This window comes from Montipora capricornis, chromosome 13 (assembly GCF_036669925.1).
Source record: "Montipora capricornis isolate CH-2021 chromosome 13, ASM3666992v2, whole genome shotgun sequence".
NCBI lineage: Eukaryota > Metazoa > Cnidaria > Anthozoa > Scleractinia > Acroporidae > Montipora > Montipora capricornis.
In genome coordinates this window covers 33,698,702-33,717,705 of record NC_090895.1, presented here as the reverse complement: position 1 = coordinate 33,717,705, position 19,004 = coordinate 33,698,702, and the positions used below count along the sequence as shown (strand labels likewise).

At 40.2% G+C, this 19,004-nt stretch overlaps 1 protein-coding gene across 2 annotated transcripts in view; it reads left to right on the top strand.

The window, feature by feature from the left end:
- Nucleotides 1-17,341, top strand: part of LOC138030064 (disks large homolog 2-like) — a 28,965-nt gene extending 11,624 nt beyond the window's left edge. For both annotated transcript variants that reach the window (XM_068877917.1, XM_068877918.1), the window contains 11 exons: nucleotides 425-584; nucleotides 1,915-2,086; nucleotides 2,588-2,744; nucleotides 4,029-4,131; nucleotides 6,736-6,841; nucleotides 10,105-10,281; nucleotides 11,431-11,503; nucleotides 12,765-13,071; nucleotides 13,288-13,460; nucleotides 14,403-14,604; nucleotides 16,042-17,341. In XM_068877917.1, the coding sequence (XP_068734018.1) occupies nucleotides 425-584; nucleotides 1,915-2,086; nucleotides 2,588-2,744; nucleotides 4,029-4,131; nucleotides 6,736-6,841; nucleotides 10,105-10,281; nucleotides 11,431-11,503; nucleotides 12,765-13,071; nucleotides 13,288-13,460; nucleotides 14,403-14,604; nucleotides 16,042-16,148 (1,737 nt within the window). In that variant the 3' untranslated portion in view covers nucleotides 16,149-17,341. The remainder of the gene's footprint in view (nucleotides 1-424; nucleotides 585-1,914; nucleotides 2,087-2,587; nucleotides 2,745-4,028; nucleotides 4,132-6,735; nucleotides 6,842-10,104; nucleotides 10,282-11,430; nucleotides 11,504-12,764; nucleotides 13,072-13,287; nucleotides 13,461-14,402; nucleotides 14,605-16,041) is intronic.
- Nucleotides 17,342-19,004: the final 1,663 nt, after the last annotated feature.

Below are 19,004 nucleotides of genomic sequence, written 5' to 3'. Positions count from 1 at the left end.
AAGAGAAAGGATATGCCAGTTCAAATTTGAGAAAGCTGGTGAGCTAACAAGAGAAAGGATTTGCCAATGCAGACTGTAGAGATCTTGTCCTTGCCATAATGTAAGGTTCATCAACTGTCATCCCTTTTCTACAAGAGATTTTCCCCATTGGGTAGTAAAATCCTCTGGCATTAGACAGGGTAAAATCTGTGAGAGTTACTTCCAGAAGGCAAAGGGTCTAAGAGCAGGATACTTACAGTAACTAATCACTTCCTCTATTTGTTAATTCAATCTTTTCATCCTCACAATCCTTGATTTTAACTAAACCAAGCACTTTTTGCTTCATTGAAGTTCCATGCAGGGAAAACGTAACAGTTATTTCACCCTACTTGATGATGATTGAAACCTTTGTTAGTTGTGATGGTCACTCATGTGCTTGTTGTAGGTGAATGATTCTTCACTAGAAGATGTTACCCATGAAGATGCTGTGGCTGTTTTGAAGAAAACTCAGAATAGGGTAATCATTGTGATAGCCAGGGTTGGTTTGTCCTACACTGACACACCGACAATTTCCCCACCAAGATATCAAGATGCTGTCCAATCAAGTAAGTCATCATCATCCTGTGCTGCCAATTTCTCTGGGTTACCCTGCTCATAAGCAGGCTCACCTTTTGACAGATTGCCCCTCATCCATCCCCTGCCACCCCACCCCAATTAAAGAGTTTGGGGCTGTGGTGAGAGCACTCGCTCATTCCATCATTTCATGATTCTAAGACTTCTACTTTGATTTGATTTGATGGACTGTCTCCTTAATCAGCAGAGCACTTGTGCTCAAGTAGTTATTATTATTATTATTATTATTTGGAATTTTCTCAACATTATACCAGTTTTGCTGTTCAAATGTGATGTTATGTTCTTCACCGGCCAGGAGGTCCATGTAGGGAAAAACTGTGCCAAGGGTCTTGAGTACAAGACCAAGGGCACAGTTTTATACAGACTGATTCTATTTTTAGAGGGTAGGAGAAACTACAAGGAAAACTGGGACAGTCATGATTTTATTTTATACATTGTCTCATCAACGTGTCAGAAAAAGTATGATAAAATGAATGGGGATTTTTGTTAACATTTTGTGATTCAAGTTTTGCTTTCAAAAGTCAACAAACTTGGTGAGCTGTAGACGAAGCTATTTCAATGTTCAAAGTGAGTTTTCTTTATCCTCTTTATTTGGGTAATAAATTTGCTTTTGCTGTGATAGCTTTTGTTAGAATCCTTTTTTTTGTCAGAAAGTTCAACAATTAACACAAATTGAAATTGCTCATTAAATTTGCAGCTTCCTTCAATCGTCACTTACTGTCCTTGTTTACCATGACCATGGTCAAGAGTTTAAAAAAATTCTCCCTACTCCCAAAACCAATCAGATTGCTGAATTCTCAGGATATTGCCCACTCACGGTCAAGGAAGTAAATAATAAGCACTTAATGACTGGCCCCAAGGGAAACAGTGAGTTTTGTTTCCCCGAGACCCTCAATGTTCCCCGAGGCGAAGCCGAGGGAAACATTGAGGTCGAGGGGAAACAAAACTCACTGTTTCCCGAGGGGCCAATCATTAAGTGTTTTGTTATACCTTCCAACTCAAAATAGAACAATACACAGATAAAAATTATTTGCTTGACGTCGGCTGGCGTACAGATTTGCCGCCGTTTCAAAGGTGCACGACCTGATCACGTGTGAGTCGAAAGTTCAAGTTGTTGTTGCCCTAGGGCGTCATGAAGTCTTGTTCGCCCTAGGGCGTCATGAAGCTTTGACCAATGACACGTGACACATTCTCCTCCAATCAGAAAACGTATTTGAGTTGGGAGGTATAACAATAATACCGGTAGTTATCTGATTAATATTACTTTCAGCCCCATTTAATCAATAATCACTTTTATTACAGGCCCATTACTTCCTCCCCCATCTTCTCCAAAGGAAGAAGAGAAGGCATCATCGACAGTTTCAACCCTTTTGCAACCCCCAGCCCCAAAAGAGGACACATTACCAAGAGAACATACAAACAGTTTGAAGAAGCCTCAAGCTCCAGCAGTGCCTGAGGATGACGGTTTCACAAGGTCAGCATCTTAAATTTTCCAAACAATTTGCAACTTGCAACAGTAGTGTTTGGTCACACAAGATCTGACATCTCATCAGTTTGGTGTTGCTTTTTGTTGGCTTCTTTGAACTTAAGTCTGTTGAGGTCTGTTTTTGGAAATTTTTATTGCTCACTGTGGGAAGCAGGGACTGCTCTCTTGGACCCGGGGCCCAAAGAATAAACCCTTGTACAATCTTTGACAAAACTCTTGGGAAAAATTCCCGCTTAAACATCATTAGACATGCACTCACAAAGCATATTAGTTGCTCACCACCTCCCCTCCCCCCCTCCTCTCCCCCATGTCTTAACCAACATTGGAATAGGGGGAGGGGGAAAGTAGGAAGAATTTAATCTTTTATCACACAGACGAATTACGGAATGATCATTTTACAGTGGTGTCACATTTTCCCAACGTGGATTGTCCAAGATTGTAGCCCATGAAGAGCTATAAACTATTGACAAAAAAATATTTGCTTAACAGGGAGTCCCGGAAAGTAATCCTAAACAAGGGCCCCGGAGGACTTGGGTTCAACATTGTCGGAGGAGAGGATGGTGAGGGGATTTTCATTTCATTTATCCTTGCTGGAGGTGTGGCTGACTTGAGTGGGGAACTTAGACGAGGAGATCAGATATTAGCAGTAAGTTACTTATTCATTTTGAAAGTGTTTGGAATTTCTTATTTGAACCAGTAGCATCGGGACATTAGAGTGATTTTACTTGACCCGTGACCCGTTATTGTGTAACACTACCTCCTAATTAGACCTATTGTTTTTCTGTTACTCAGACTATTTAGATCTAAAACGGTAGTGCAGTAAAGAAAAATGTAAAATGAAGAATTTCACGTAATAAAAGAAGAAAAGTATTACAATAACTGTCGTATAATTTATCTCTTCAGTTGTGTCATTATTGTGTGTTCTGTTTTTGTGTCAGTTTTTTCATCCTCAATCTTGTATACACCATGTGGTAGGGGCTTTTACGCACATATAGCGTGTAATATTCCACTCTATATTTCAAGGGTCAAGTAAAATCACTCTATAATTCTTTGATTGAATGTGACGTCATGGTGTCCATGCTGGTAGAAAGAAAAATAGCAAAAAATCTTTTGGGAATCAGACTCTTATTATTATACAAAACGTTAGGTACATTTACTTTCCACTTTCTCCTGTCTTTAAGCGTTAATGAAATGATTTCACCTTGAAACAGTTTTGTGTACAGGAATTGGGAGTTGAGCAATTTACAATGAAATATTATGTCTTTAGTTTATTTTAGCACTGAAATATTAGATGCAATATCTGACTAACGCCCTGATAGAGGCTGGCGAAATATTAATCGTACTCGTTAAATTGTCATTTATTCATATACCTCTTTTATCAGGAATAATAAATTTATCAAACTTTGATGAATTTATCAAAGTTGTTGCTATTTATTGCGAAATTTTGGAGATTTTACGGTATTTTGTGGATAACTCGCTACCTGCTTGGGGTGTGAAATATTTTCAGTGAGTAGTAGACGTGAAATATCTTGTTTTTCTTGGGGACTAAGTAATATAAAAAAATGCGGGACATCAAAAGCAGGGTTAAGGTTTCATGCAGATAGTCTACGTTATTTTTAAATTTCAAGTTTAGCTGAGGTTTTTCCTTTGTGGCAAGGGTAATATAGACCAGTGTGACAGATTATTAATACCCAAGATATGTCAATAAACGTCGAATTGTAACTTTGCAAACTGTCGTGGTGAGAAAAACCGACTTAAAACGAAGCCATTAGAATCTTTTTTTAAAAAATCGAACTGGGGAAGATGAAACACCCTCACCGTTGAGTAATAATTTTAAAATTTTGATTTTAATTCAAAGTAACAACATGACCCAGGGTAGAACAAAGTGTTTTAACCACATCATGGAAACTATATTTTGCGCTGTTAACAGGTCAATGACACGGATTTGCTAGACGCCACCCACGAAAAAGCAGCTGCAGCCTTGAAAGGTGCCGGCAGCACTGTAGCCATTGTTGCTCAGTACAAACCAGAAGGTAAGTGACGTCTTAATAGTTCTCAACTCGGCAGTAAACCTAAACAATTCGTTCCAATTCTTGTAGGAGTAGCAGGCGTAGCATATTAAGATAGTGCGCGGCTTTCGGAGCAAGAGGTGCCCAGTTCAATCCTTGGTGACCGCAACGACTGATCCGTGTAGCTCTCGCTTTAAATGCATGTACACGAAAAACGGAGCACCGGCAGAGGGAGGAAGGGGGGGGGGGGGGGGGGTAAAGGGCGCTTTGTCGGCTTCCGTTGCTACCATTCTCAAATCTGACGGAACTACTGACGAAAAGCCACATTCAAACTGTGTAAATGTGCACGGTTGATGAGTGAAAGGTGAATCTCTGCATCCAGCCTTCTACTGTTTGTATATGTTTCTGGTTTATTATAAGTTGGCGTCATGATACACTACCGTTATTCGCATCTTCGGGTTCTAATCCCCCCCTGTTACAGTACTATCGTCGGGGAAGTTGCCCTTTGAAGAAAAATGCAGTTACGCTCTACAGATGGTTGTGACTCGGCAGGTACAAAACACAGGTCACAGGTCTCGTTCACAGGTATCTGTTTTACATATGCAGAAAAAAAACCTAAGCGCTCATTAAAGCTAACCTTAGGCCTAATCAGATCTAAACAAGTGTTTTTAGGCGTAAGGTTCGCTTTAATGAATGTTTAGGTACGTTTCTGTATTGGTAAAACAGAGACCTGTGTTTTGTACCAGCCCGTTGTGACCATAGTCAGGTGGGGCAATACGTAACATGCGTTAGACTGTCGAGGCGAAGATGCTACATATGTATATTTACATATATAAAATGTCGCCCTCGACGGTCTTCAAGAACTGACCATTCTCAAACAAGTCCTACAAATGATATACTTAGTGCTCAAGGAAGGACCGGTTCTCGTTTCCTTGTTTTGCCCGAAAGTTGTTTGCTGTGTTTTTGTCGCACCTGACTAGGGCGGATCTATTCCATTCACAGTCCTCTTCGAATACATCTAAGTGGTATCTGTTGGATTTCTGAAAAATGCTCCATTTATGTTTATTTGACTTGCTACGTTCCTTTTGACGGTCCCACAAGCTTGAAGCTTAATTCCCTACATCTACTCAACTGTTCTTTGTTGTTATTTAATGGATCTTCAAATTTCAAACTTTGAATATCTTATAGCTTTTTTTTGTGTGTGAAACTCTCATTTCTATTCGACATCCCACTTCGGTTGCAGCTGTTTCCGGGTTGCCTGCATTTCAATTCAAAATTAACTTCTTTTTTTTTTTTTACTTTACCGCTTTTTTACGATTTAGTTGACATTAATTTGGCAACCCCCGTGAAGGGCCAAATTTACTCTGTTGTTCATCACTTTTGTTTCGGCGGTGTCCAGTATCTCCACGAACTATATGGACAATTTACTTATTTGATTCTTTCCAATAGGATTCTTGTTTCGAGCACGAATATTAAGGGTTATCTATTTTTGGACCTTAGACGGGCTGCAGTGACGTATGTGAAAAGAAAATTATGAAATACTATCTCATTTTCAGTGGTGACCGCATTGGTTTTAAGCGAGTAATAGATATAATTTTGTCGACCAGAAAGACTTTCATTAAAATAAAATACAAACACCCTTATTTTCGTTTTTAGGGTTAATTTTTGGTGCAAGAATATATTCCGACTTGAAAACCACCCAATGAATTGTGCAGTTGGAAAGTGTTTTTTTTTTGTCTCCTTGCCATCTTTCTGGTTTTCGTTGAGAAAATTCATTTCGTCGAAGTATATATATAATTTAAGCCATAAACATTCCACGATTCATTAACAAGACCGAATTTAAAGTGAAAATCAATTTAGTTGTGTGTTTTAGAGATGGGCTTTTTATATTCTTGTTTCTTAGTCGTTTTGAATTGCCCCGTTTATTTCTGTATTTAGAAGGTCGCTATGCTAGCCAGGGAATCAGGACGTCATAGCTAAGCCATATAGATAATGCACTCGACTGATATTTTCATTTAAGAACAATATGTTTTGTTTTCGTTCGGTTGGAACATTCTGCGGTCAGTTGCGAATGAAGCCCATTAACAATGGCCTACAGACCCAGAAGGACGGCGGCTTGATATCCTATTAAATATGAATGCAGGCTGGTATTATATGGTCGCACAAGGTGGTGGAGTAACTCTGCTGTCGCTTGTCAGTTCTTGGCAGATATCGGGGCGATAACCTCTTATCTAAAGGCCGGAATCGTGGTTATTTAAGTTTTCGTCGCTTTCTTTCCGCAAATATTGGGTGCAGTTGTTGATTCATCGACGCGCGAACTGTTTTGAGCGATCGTGAAGACACGAATATTGCGTTACATTTTGTTAATCTTCTTGGGAGTTTATCTTGGTGGATCTGATTTTCGAATCTTAGCGAGCTTTTCTGACTCTTACGAATTGATGAAACGATCTGCGGCAAGTGCTTGTGTAAGTTGAAGACATATCTGTTGGAAAATTTGCATATTCAGTCGGCCCTTCTTGTTTCGAGATTCCGTCTGTTATTTTAACGAAACGCGACGAAGTTCCTTTTTCACATTGCTGCATAAAAATTCTTAATTTATGTGTTATTTCTTCTGTTTTATTACAACAGAATACAACCAGTTTGAAGCGAAGATTCATGACATCCGCGAAAAAATGATGAATAGTGGCAGCCCAGGGACTTTACGCACGTCAGTAAAGCGACAGCTTTATGTGAGGTGAGGCAATAAACTAGCCCACAATCATAAATATCTCGACTGCTTGTTAGCTCGCTTCGCCGTAATCAACCTGTCTTTGGTTCTCAACACAACGTGTACGTTATAATTCACAACACCAATATTTTTTGCACTCTACGTAAAGTTGGCCTTGTATTTAAACCCAGTAGACCCCTGTGAAGTATCGATGAATCGTTTTTCGGTGTTTTGACGAGTGGTTTATCATTGAATTTAGCCAACTAAGTGAACATGTGGAAATTGCAGTGCTCGTAAGGTTATCCTCACGTTGTAATCGTGGCGGATTGATGTATGGTCATCAACATTCTTTAGATGTTCGTCATTATCTCCACTCGCAAGTGCCAGTGATGAAACCCTTGCTCACGAAAGCTTATAATTTTGAAAGTCATTCTCATTCGCATTTATTCTGTTATTTTGTTTCATTTTTCACGACAAATATAGTGGTAAATTTTTTGAGGAAGTGTGACTATATTCAGGCGTGACGGGTCTCAATTTTACCGTCGATTGAGTTTTAATTGGACCATCCCATAAACACAGTTTGTTAGATTCGCTTTAAAAAAATGATTTTTACACTCCCATTTTCTATAGACTGGCGACCGGAAAATCTTAAAGAATGTAATCAATCCGTCCGTCTGGATGAAATGAAAAATGGCCGTTCTTTTGAAGAGTCACCTCGTCACGCTGTTTATTTTTCTTTGCAAGTTATTTCCAGATGTTAATCTCTGGACGTAGTGGTTAACTTAAAGCTATTGAGCTGCTCTTCCCTGTGGTGCTGTGTATTATGCTGTACGAGAAAATCATCTTCGCGGCTTAACACTTGTACTTTTTGCCGCTTTAAGTGGCGATGACAGTGCCTGGGTGGTCTCTTCTTCTCCAATTAACTCGAGTTCTGTACCATGCGAATGATCGTCGACTAACATAGTTCAACGGCCAGTGGGAAAAGTGGACTGGAGTCTGGCCTCTGGACGGGACGGGACGGGACTGGACTCTGGACTGGACTCTGGACTAGACTGGGGGGCAGGGGGTTAGTGTTTTTAGTATCAGCTTTGGTTTGCTTTTGCTTATATTTTTCGGTTACGCAACAAATAACCGAGGTCAATTGTTAACACAGCAGTATTTGGCGCCATTTGTATTTAATTTGCGCTGGCAGTTTCACTGTGGGTGAAGAGGACACACAAAACACAGACTCCGTAACTATTTTATTGTTAGACAAAATCATGGAACCATAACCTGTGAAACATGATCGGCAAATTTGGGAAATCTGTGAAAATTGACCTGAGTCAAAGTACCCCGTGTGACTTTTCTTATCAATGTTTTCTGTCATTGTTTTGCACTGTTAGGGGTAGATACGTTGATTACCTGTCGTGATAAATCGTTTAATTAAAACGGTAACAATTCGAGGTGGTAACGTATTTGTAATTGAAACATCGCCATGGGAAAATAATTTAGCTTTCCCAGCACAAAAGTTTAATGCTGTGGTTAGCGATGAGCGCGAAAAAACTGCAGATGACAGAAACTACAGACGGAAAGAGTTCCTGTAATTATTACTTAAAATAAATGGAAAAAAGAGCTGCCAATCAAATCCGTTGATTGACGTTTTATCCTATTGCTTTAGTGGCTCACCCAAATTGTAAGTAAACGAAAAATATAACCAGAAGCAAACCAAAGGTGATACTAAAACACTAAGTCCCCCTCCAGTCGAGAGTCCAGTCGGTCTTTTTGCAACTGGCCTAGTTCAACAGAAAATTGAAGGAAATACTTGGTTTTCCCGGGCCCCTTTTACTAATTGCACCTTCTTCGCTTTGTACATTGACACCAAATATTTGGAGCTAAAAATGAGTACTTCAGTTCTCAGTGAAAGTCGTGTGTTTCCTTGTTTGTTCGTCCAGCCATTCTTGATGTGAATTAAAGTAAGCAGAGCGAAGATCGTGTAGTCTGCTGTGTTTATATTGAAATATTCTCCTGTCGGAATAAACCTAAAAGAGAGTATTCTCTGAAGGAAGAATGAAAATCCCAATACTACTTTGCCGGTCTTTGTTGTCATAAAATATTGTATAACGGCAATACTGTGACATACGTTTGATTGGTTCTTGTAATATTGACCATTTGGCAAAACCTGTTAAATATCGGCCCTGTGTTGAATCCTCTTGTGTTCAATCATGCAACAAATCAACCATAGCAACTGTTTTTCCAACTAGTGTGTACACCTTTTTCCAAAATGGCCGGAATTTAAATATTCTTTTGTTTTTATTCAAATTAGCCCTTGATGCCTCGTTCTTAAGCTTAAAATTCAAAAGGATAGTTTGTCTTGAACGATGCAACAAGGGGCAATTTGTATGCGCATGAAATCAGCGGCCATTTTGGAATAAGGTGTATTATGGCTGAGTTTCCTCTTTGGGATAGGTGAAACCAGTACGTATTAATGCTGCAAGGGGGGGGGGGAGGGGGAGGGGGTAGCGAGAATGTCAGAAAATAAATTAGGTAAAAACCAATCGTGCTGTTCTTGCGGCATTCTTCGTGGACATTTATCAGCTAGGCAACAACGTAGAGGTAAAATTGAATGATTTGTTGAGAAAGCGAGTAGACGATGGTGAGTTTTCTGTAACCTTTCCTCTCTTTAAGTTTCAAGGTGATATAGCCGAGCAGAAGTGCTTTACTAATTGGGCAGACAGTAAATTACGTCAAAGCAGAAGAAATGAAATGTTGGTTCCAAGTGGAAAATCGGAAGTATCCGGAAAAAAAAAACCGCTCTGAATAGAGTAGAGACTCGGAGAGAAGAGTTATACGAGATCCGAGGGATTTAGTCCATTGAACTATTAAAGGTTCAGTTGACACTGAATTTTCCCGCTATACAGCTATAAATGAAGTAGTAGAGAAATGGTTTAGATTTTTTGATCCCTCAAGCGCCCTCGGATGCCCCCAGATGATGAGTAAAATCGTCCGCCGTTAGACAGAGTAAAATCTGTTAAGTCTAACTCCCAGGAGTCAAGGGTTAATGAAATTAAGAGATAATATGTAGTTTTTCAATGGTCACTCAGGGATATTCGGGAAAAATCCATTGGTTCACTCCAATTGGCATCACGTAGACCAACCTTGGACAGAATAGAAGAATGGCAAATAAGAAACCCCCATACTTGCTGTTGTTGGTGTAAGGGGTGTTGGGGGGGGGGCATCTTTATTGTCCATTTGAAATGTCGATGATTTTAGCTAAACGTGTGGAGTGATCATGTCCTCTCGTGTTTTTACAGGGCTCTATTTGATTATGACAAGACCAAGGACAGCGGACTCCCCAGCCAAGGTTTGAGTTTTAAATATGGTGATATACTTCACGTGACCAATGCAAGTGATGACGAATGGTGGCAGGCGAGAAGACTGAATGCCCTTGGGGAGGAAGAGGGAAGAGGTGTTATCCCGAGTAAAAGAAGGCAAGTATTGCTTCGTGCAGTCATTATTTTTATCACTTTTATGTTCGTCGTAGATATAGCTGAGGGACCGACCGACGAACGGCAACGGGTATTCTTTTGGCAGCTCGTCTTCCGGACGTGATGGCGGAATGAAATACCAGCAATTTACGTGCCTTCACACCAGTGCATATTGTTTAAATGTTAGGGTTGTTTTAAGGTCAGGGTTATCGTTTTATGGTAACTGCTTATGTTTAGGGAGGGAAGGACTCTTAAGTGATATTTTTTTTCTGTATCTCTAGACACAAGTGATCTTTAAACAGGAAGACGCACTATAAACAGAGTCCTGGGAACAACAGAACAACAGATAACATTTTATGAAATTACATACACATTGCCATAAGGGGCGTTTTTTCATGCACAAATTATCACAGAGCTCGGTTGCGTCCAGGGTTGATTGATAAATCATTTGCATGTGCGTAGGGCACCACGCCCTTTTATAATGCGTCTTCGTGTTTAATTTGAGGAGAAAGGTAAGAGGACACTGTGTGTCTTAACATAGATAATAGAAGGGACTGGTTTTGAATCTCGGCAAACATCAAAGGAGCAAACAAAGATGCCAAGATTTAGGTTGGAAAGTCCACGACCGTGCACAATCTTTGTTTTGCGCTCATACACTATGCATGAATTACTTAATCAACACGTTTTTATTGGTTAGTTCCCCAGTACGGAGTAAACAACTAATGTGTTTTGTGCATGGTCAAGGCCAGTAAAGAGAACAAAAACCTACAACAAAGAAATTTGTCGGGTTTCATAACCATTCCCCTCTGTTAACTATGGTCTTATTTGGTGCATTTCCGGACATGTTTGAGCTTAAGGGAAAAATAATATAAAGATTTTTCCAAAATTTCCAAACGCCCTTCATTATCGGATCCATTTACGAAAGTGATTTCTTTGAATCAGTTGATTCGATTTCACTGTCAGACCCTTTTGTAATCGAGTCTTTTATTTATCTAGTATACAAAAATTTGGTTTTATCAACGGAGTTGATAATGTAAATTGGCCACCGTACAGAGATTCTAAAAGCTAAAAGCTTTTTGTATACTACTTCCCCACCGACGCAGCACCACAGTTTCTTTAGAAACTAGCCCTTCATTCATTTTATTTATCTAGGGTTGAAAGAAGGGAAAAATCGAGAATGAAGACGGTGAAGTTTTCAAGAAACAGTGAGGAAAACAAAACAAAGGTGGTTATTAAGGAATACACCTTTTTACCGATACGGCGGCCATTTTGATTTCTGTTGTTTCGAAAGACATTATGGGATGCTCAGGGGGCAAATTAATATGTATTTGCCCCCTGGGCATCCCATAATAGCTATTCGAAACCATAGAAATCAAAATGGCCGCCGTATCGGTAAAAAGGTCTATTGCTAGTGTATTCATATATGTTATGACGTGTCAGAACGCGTCCTGTGCGACAGGCGAACGTTTATTGAACTAGTTTCGTTTAGCAAGTGTTTTTGACGGAGTAAAAGCACCGCCTTTTACATCGCGTAATAAATTTAGATTAAGAGTTCTTTGGGGACTCAGACCTTGGACGCTTTCAAGGTCCCGGCGAAACATTTTGCTGGGGCGCACGTCGCATCCCTTCATTGATGTAATAGAGAAAGCCTTTGATAGAAATAGGTGTGAGATATCCTTATTTCATCTACGTGGGTTCACAAGTTCCATCTCAAATCGAAGGACGAGGGCGACTTCGATTACGAACACATGTCGGCCTCAATCTTGACCCCAGAGGGAGAGAAGAGCTTTGGGGAACCCTGAAACAAAGTGTCTTCTCGTTGGTTTTCGTGAACTTGAACAATAAAAAGCGTCTCTAATTGGTGCATTCATGTTAGCATGAGGAGTGAGCAGGCGCCGTAAGGTTCAAATAGCCAATTTTTGGCTATAAGAATCCTACGGCGCATGTTCTCCTGCATAGAGTTTCCCATAGCCTTGGGTCGATCCGAGGCTCTGGTGACGAAAATGATGTCGGCCTCCGAACCTTATGCGCATGCCTTGTACGGAGAACTCGTACTCGTCGTCCTAGTCCTCCGATCTAAAAATCCCTACAATTTCCAAAGCGAGAATACACCGTTTCGATAATTTCAGTTTTTGCAGTGTAGCGGGACAGTGGTCATCTGGGGGACGTTTCTGGAGAGTCGCGAAACTTTCCTGGCGTATTAACCGTTTGTGCATTCGAAAGGAAAACGTTTCTAGTCATGAATCTTTGCAATTGTTTTTTCACTGGTCTCGAAAACATGTTCAAAGAGTTTTTTTTTTTTCAGAAGCAGCAGATCATAGTTTCACGAATTGCTTTTCGGGCCCGAAAACGTGTTGAAAAACAGGTCCCTGAATATTGTTTAATGGCTTTTTTTATAGCTCCTGCGAAGAGGCACTCGGATTTTTTCCGAGTATCCCCGAGTAACCACTGAAAGATTTCATTGGACATTTTTCTTCCCTTTGCAGACATCATTCAGCGAAGGCTCTGGTGGTCGCAAACGCAGCTTCAAGTTTTCGAAGAAGCTTCCGTTCTTCAAGAAGGACTCCGAAAACGAGCAAACGAGTGACGTGGAGCCGAGCTACACCTCAAACGCGAGTGACAGTGAAAGTAGCTACAGTGCCAAAGCAGAGGATAATATACTGTCGTACGAAGCTGTTGTTCAGCACGAGTTGCAGTACACGCGACCGGTGATTGTGCTTGGGCCACTCAAGGATAGAATAAATGATGACCTTATTTCAGAATTCCCGGATAAGTTTGGCAGCTGCGTGCCCCGTATGTAACTTTTCCTTCCTTGTGTGCATGCGTCTGTTGTTTGTGGCTTGGATTGGAGCGTGGGTATGAGCGCGAGTTTTCCATACCGAGCATACGCACGTGGATAAAACGAGATCCACATAGTGCTCAGACTTAAAGTCGTACTTTAAATCTAAACGTCACTGTTTTGTAAAGGTGATTAATCCTAAACTTTTGATCCTTTTTATTTCTCGCAAGACACTACACGCTCGAGGAGAGATTACGAAATGGACGGACGCGATTATCATTTCGTGGATTCACGCGAGGAAATGGAGAGAGCCATTCAGAATCACATGTTTATTGAAGCAGGTCAATACAACGATAACCTATACGGCACCAGTGTACAGTCTGTCAAGGAAGTCGCCGAAAAGGTAAAAGGCCATTCAATCGCAGTCCAGTACTCTCACATGAGCAATTTGCCATTACGTAGAAAACTGCCAAATTGAAAACATGCGTGCGTCCTGAAAAGTGATCAAAGATTCATTCCTTCAACCGGGGTTAACATTTGTCATCTCTTCCATAACAATGTAGCGAGAATGTATTCTGAAATTTTCAGTCCTAGAAGGTTTGGAATTTTGCGGGACAATTCTCACCTGAATTCAGGCTCCAACGAGTCTCTTCTTGCTCAGTGACAGAGCATCCGAACTAGTAATCGGAAGGAAGGTCTTGCGTTCGACTTCTGCAAAGGAGCACTCGGATCTTTTATCCGATTCTCCCCGAATCCTAGCTCCCACGAGTCTCTTCATAGCTCTATCAATGCCTCCGAACTAGTAATCGGAAGGAAGGTCTTGCGTTCAACTTCTGCAAAGTAGCAGTCGGATCTTTTTCCGATTCTCCCCGAATCCTAGCTCCCACGAGTCTCCCATAGCCCTATCACTGCCTCCGAACTAGTAATCGGAAGGAAGGTCTTGCATTCGACTTCTGCAAAGTAGCACTCGGATCTTTTTCCGTGTATCCTCGTGTCAGTATCTGAAAAAAACTTCTTCATAACAAGCTCCCAGTCAAACTTTGACGTTAAACTGTGTTTAAACATTACACCAAGCTCATGAAGCTTTATACATCAGTCCCGTATTTATTCACAAAAACTTTACTCGAAACTCAACTCGACGTTTCTAAATTTTCCGTTTCACTCTCCATCGACGCGGAACCACAATTTAGAAAGTGATCCCTTCATTCGTCTTTTATTTGTTCAGTTTAGAAAATCAAAGCTCTGCGGGACAAGTTTTAGTCCTTGTCTCCTTGGTAACTTTGGTTAGTTTAATGGCTGCAATGTTCTCAAGCCTCACATGTTTTATTTTGAATCCTTTGCACAGAAGAAGCACTGTATTTTAGACGTTAGTGGCTATGCTATCAAGCGACTCCAAGTGGCCACACTGTATCCAATTGCAATTTTCTTGAAACCAAAATCCGTGGAGTGCATCCGGGACCTAAACAAGCGGTTGACGGAAGAACAGGCGCAGAAGACTTACGACCGCGCTCTTAAATTGGAACAAGAATTTGGAGAGTATTTTACAGGTAGAGGAAAGTTTAACTGCTTTCGTTTCGATTTCTAAAGAAAATGATTGCTTATCAGTAGGATTGCACTGTCAGTTTATATGTAGCCTGGGAGCAGTCTCTCTTAGGGCCGATTAACACGGTGCGATTTTGGCGTATGCGACAAGCTTACCACAGGCCTACGACATGACTTACGATTGTCGCGGCGTTTTAAAACATGTTTTAAAATGCTACGACATTTTTTCTTACGTACACAACAATCGTAAATCTCGACGTGGGCCTGTCGTAAGCCGTTGCCGCATGCGACAAAATCGTACCGTGTAAATCTGCCCTAAAGCACTGAGCTAGGTTGGTAGATCGCAGGCTAGCTTATACGGAATGCCGTTTGGGCTAAGATAACGTTAGAGGGCTTTATGGAGCACTGTCATGCTTAATTTTCTTTTTTTAGGTCAAAAATGGGTAGAAATCTAAATTAGTACTTAAGCTCATACGTACAACATTCCTGACAACCCACTGACAAGATATGAAATATATTCATTGCACAAAGACATATTCGTATTTAATTTCTGGTGTCTTTCTGAAGACACTAGAGAGCTTAAGCACGAGCGTTTTTGAGATGCGGACGGTGACCGGAAGAGAGCATTTCGCGTGCCAGGACAGTGATGTCTCCCAGATCTTTATAATAATCATCTCTAATGGAGAAAAGATACTAAGCAATGAAAATGTGTTTGTATAGAGACCAGTTAAAAGTGAAAACAGCTCACTTCCGGTTGCCGTACGCGTCTCAAAAACGCGCGTGCTTAAGCTCCCTACTGTCTCCAAGCTTGAAAAAATCGGGCCAGTTTTTTCAAGTTTCAGTCCATTTCCATCCTCTCCATCCTTGGCTGCAAACAACAAAGAATAGCTTCAGTGCACTTCAGTGGTTATTGGAAACAAAACTACAGCATTTTTTTTGGTTGTCATTGATGTCAGTCACTGCCCCTTTAAAGCAACAACAACAATGAACAGAGAAGGGCACGTGCGTGGTAGAAAATATCCAGTTTCGACTGCGTTCTACCACTCTAAAACTCTCTAACACAAACTTCTTTCCCCCTGTACATTTTAACCCTTTCATTCCCGCGATCAAAGCGTTCATTCTCGTAACTAGTACCATAGATTTCTTTGTTGAGTAGTCATGAGAATTTTGTGTTTTGTCAAGACTACACCTCAAGGTGATGATAATCTTCATTCTCAATACCTGTCTTACTGACATTTCATTGAAACTGTGAAGGGAATCTACATACTTATCACTCCCGGAAGTCAAAGGGTTAATTTAACATTAAAACCATAAATTGTTGAGGTCGAACTCAAGAGGAGAGAGAACTTTTTTTCAATCATTATCCTGTGTTCTTGTGATGAATGTTTTTGACGTGAAAATATCCAAAAGGCTGACGCCCTTTCGATTATCTTATCCTTCAGCTGTTGTTCAAGGTGAGACGTACGACGAAATTTACACGAAAGTAAAAGAAGTGATTCGCCAACAGTCAGGCCCAGTGATTTGGATTCCTTCCAAGGAGAAGCTCTGACTCGCGTTACCATAGGCTATACATACAATATAATCAAAAATATACGCAGCAGCGCCAACCCTGGATTCATGGTGACTGATCGACGTCGTGGTAGTTGCCACTTTAGTGCGACTTCGGCCACGCGACGAAGAGAAACGAAATTTAAGCCTAAACGAGTCCAAGTCTCTTGTGTTTCCACAAAGGCTTGGCAAAGTTGGGCATTTTTGGGGGGGGGGGGGAGGGGGGGGGGAGAGAAATGAGTTGCTTGTCGATTTTCGATCTCAGTTCGAATGCGACTCGATGTTCGAGCTGAAGGATGAGTACTAGCAACTCACTACAATGAATTGGAACGTGCTGCCCGAAATAGTTCTTTAAATTCTCAAAATATATTTTGTTTCGAATTTGGTGCACACAAAACCACGGCTCTATTGTCAAGTTTATTGGTTGGTTGTCATAGCATGAATATTTCCCTCATAACTATCTTTTTTTTTTGGTTGACTAGCTTGCGAACCAAGCAGAAAACGCTTGAGTATTGTTCGATTTAGTTCTATTTTCTTCTTTCTCTTTCTTTTCCTACATTGTTACTCTCCTTGCATTTTTAATTGCCGTCTTAATTGGTGTGCAGTTCTTTCCACTATGGTTCGTCCCAAGCTGCTGCAAGCCTATAAAACTGAAAGGCGCCAAAATATGCAGTGAAATTATACGACATAGAACTCTTAATGAGTAATGAGAAGATTTGATCTGTGAACTTGGTATCTCGTCCTAGTTTTTCTTCTTCTTGTATTCTTCCCTATAGTTTTCTATAAATTATTGGGAAATTCTAAATATTTTCGAAGTTGTGGGTTGCAAACTGATCATGGCAATGATATCTTTGTTTTAACTCTCTCCATTGCGGTGTAAAAACGGAAAGGAAAGGTATTTGTCGCGTACCCTTTTCAGCGCACCTTCCGTTCCACGCCTTCCTTACTTTGCATTCTTTAGTTTAAAAAACAATGTTATCTCCTTCTCAAAAAGTCCTACTTTTACAAGCTTTGACTGAAGCTTCAGAAGCATCATCTTACTTTTAGAGGCTTCTTTGAAGCTTTGATCAAATTGTTTCCGCGTTGGGCTAAAGTGGAAGGCCGTGCGTAGGGGTTGTAGATTCGTCTAAGAAGATGACATGGGTAATACTGAAAATCATATTAAAACAAATTGGAATTTTTAAAGAAAGTGAATCAAACCTTCGTATTATTATTTGTTTGTCCTGGGTTCAGGAACAAATCTTATTTGCCCTCGTTATTTGTAATTTCACGAGACCTTTCCCAAGAGGAGACTACAAATCAACTGAAAATCAATTCCCTCGAGTCCAGGAATCGGGTTCCTTCTGCAGGTGCCTGCAGAAATACCCGGGAATGGATCTCGGACCACAATATAAAGGAGATCTTTGTGTTTTAGAACAACATTCTCCTCCCAAGAGACAGCAATTCTTTCCATCTGCACCGAAAATGAACCAACCTGAGGTCTGACCTTGCTCGGTGCTCACCGATAGAATGGCAAGGCTTTTGGGAATGAAAATACCTATTATTGTGAACATTATAGGGAATTCGCGCACTCGATCTTGAACGACAACAGCCGGCAACTTCACAATGGGCCTTATTCACGATAGCCGCCATGTTGGTTTTCAAATTGTCATGCAAATTAGCCATGTGTTATGCTGGGGGGCAAACATCGGAAAAAAGGCAAATTGCGGAAAGTCGGCTCGTCGAAATATTGAAATAACATTGCTAAAAGTACATTTTAGCAATTAGAATTAAGTACCTTATATAATAATTTTATATCTTTTGATTGCCTTTGACATTTTGACTTTCTACTTCGTTATCTCCTCATTTTTCACAAAAAAAACATTGAAGTAACTTGTGTAATCATTCTATTTTACTACTTAGGTGATAAACATTCAATGAGCGTGAAACAAATCATCTGTGTGGCTAAGATGTCCGTTATAACCTCTCGAACTTGTGTTTTTTGCCCCCTCAAAAGTGTGTAGCTAATTTGCATGATAATAGCAAATCCAACATGGTGGCCATCGTGAATAAGGTCTACTAGCCACTATAAAAAATACCATAATACTCTTTGTTTGTCCCCCCCAAAATTTTGCATAAGCATTGTTTTTATTTTTTCTTGGGACTTACAATGGTCCAATGAGAAACTGGGAACAATGGCTATGCAGAGTTTTGGAGGGACAAACAAAGAGTATTCTGGTGTTTTTGGTACTGGCTAATTCCTTGCCAATAAGTGCAAGGAAGATAGAAAATTGTGTTGGACTTAGAATTTGCATTTCAGTGAATTCCTTTGTCACTCTGCAAAACATCGTTAGCCCGCAAGGTAAATCATTCCTGGAGTCTATTAAGGCTTGACCAACCTAATTATTATGCATATTTTTATTTGAAGGAAAGCATTTGTTCAAGGTCTATGAAACTTTGCAGAAAGTTTGTTATTGGTGTTTTTATTAATTTGCAAAAATATTTTTTGTCACATTTTGGTCACGTGAACCTAAAACAACTTATTACGTTTATATCCTTTACTCCAAAAAGGGGAACATTTATACTTCAAAATTTTGAAATCATTTGGCATTAACACGTTTAGTACAACTGTGCTTACCGAAGGCCGCCTTTTAATGTGGTACTCCGTATTTGCCTTTTAAGATATTTGGATGTTTGTCATGTCACGTGACCTATTTTCCTCAATTGTTCATTGCTCTTAACATGTGGACATAATTAAAAGGCATCATGACAAAGCTTTTAGAAGGGGTCATCGAATAATTAAGAAAGAATATTGATATAATGTAGCTGAATGCTCCCCATTTTTGAGTAAAAAATATAACTGTTGTAAGTCGATTTT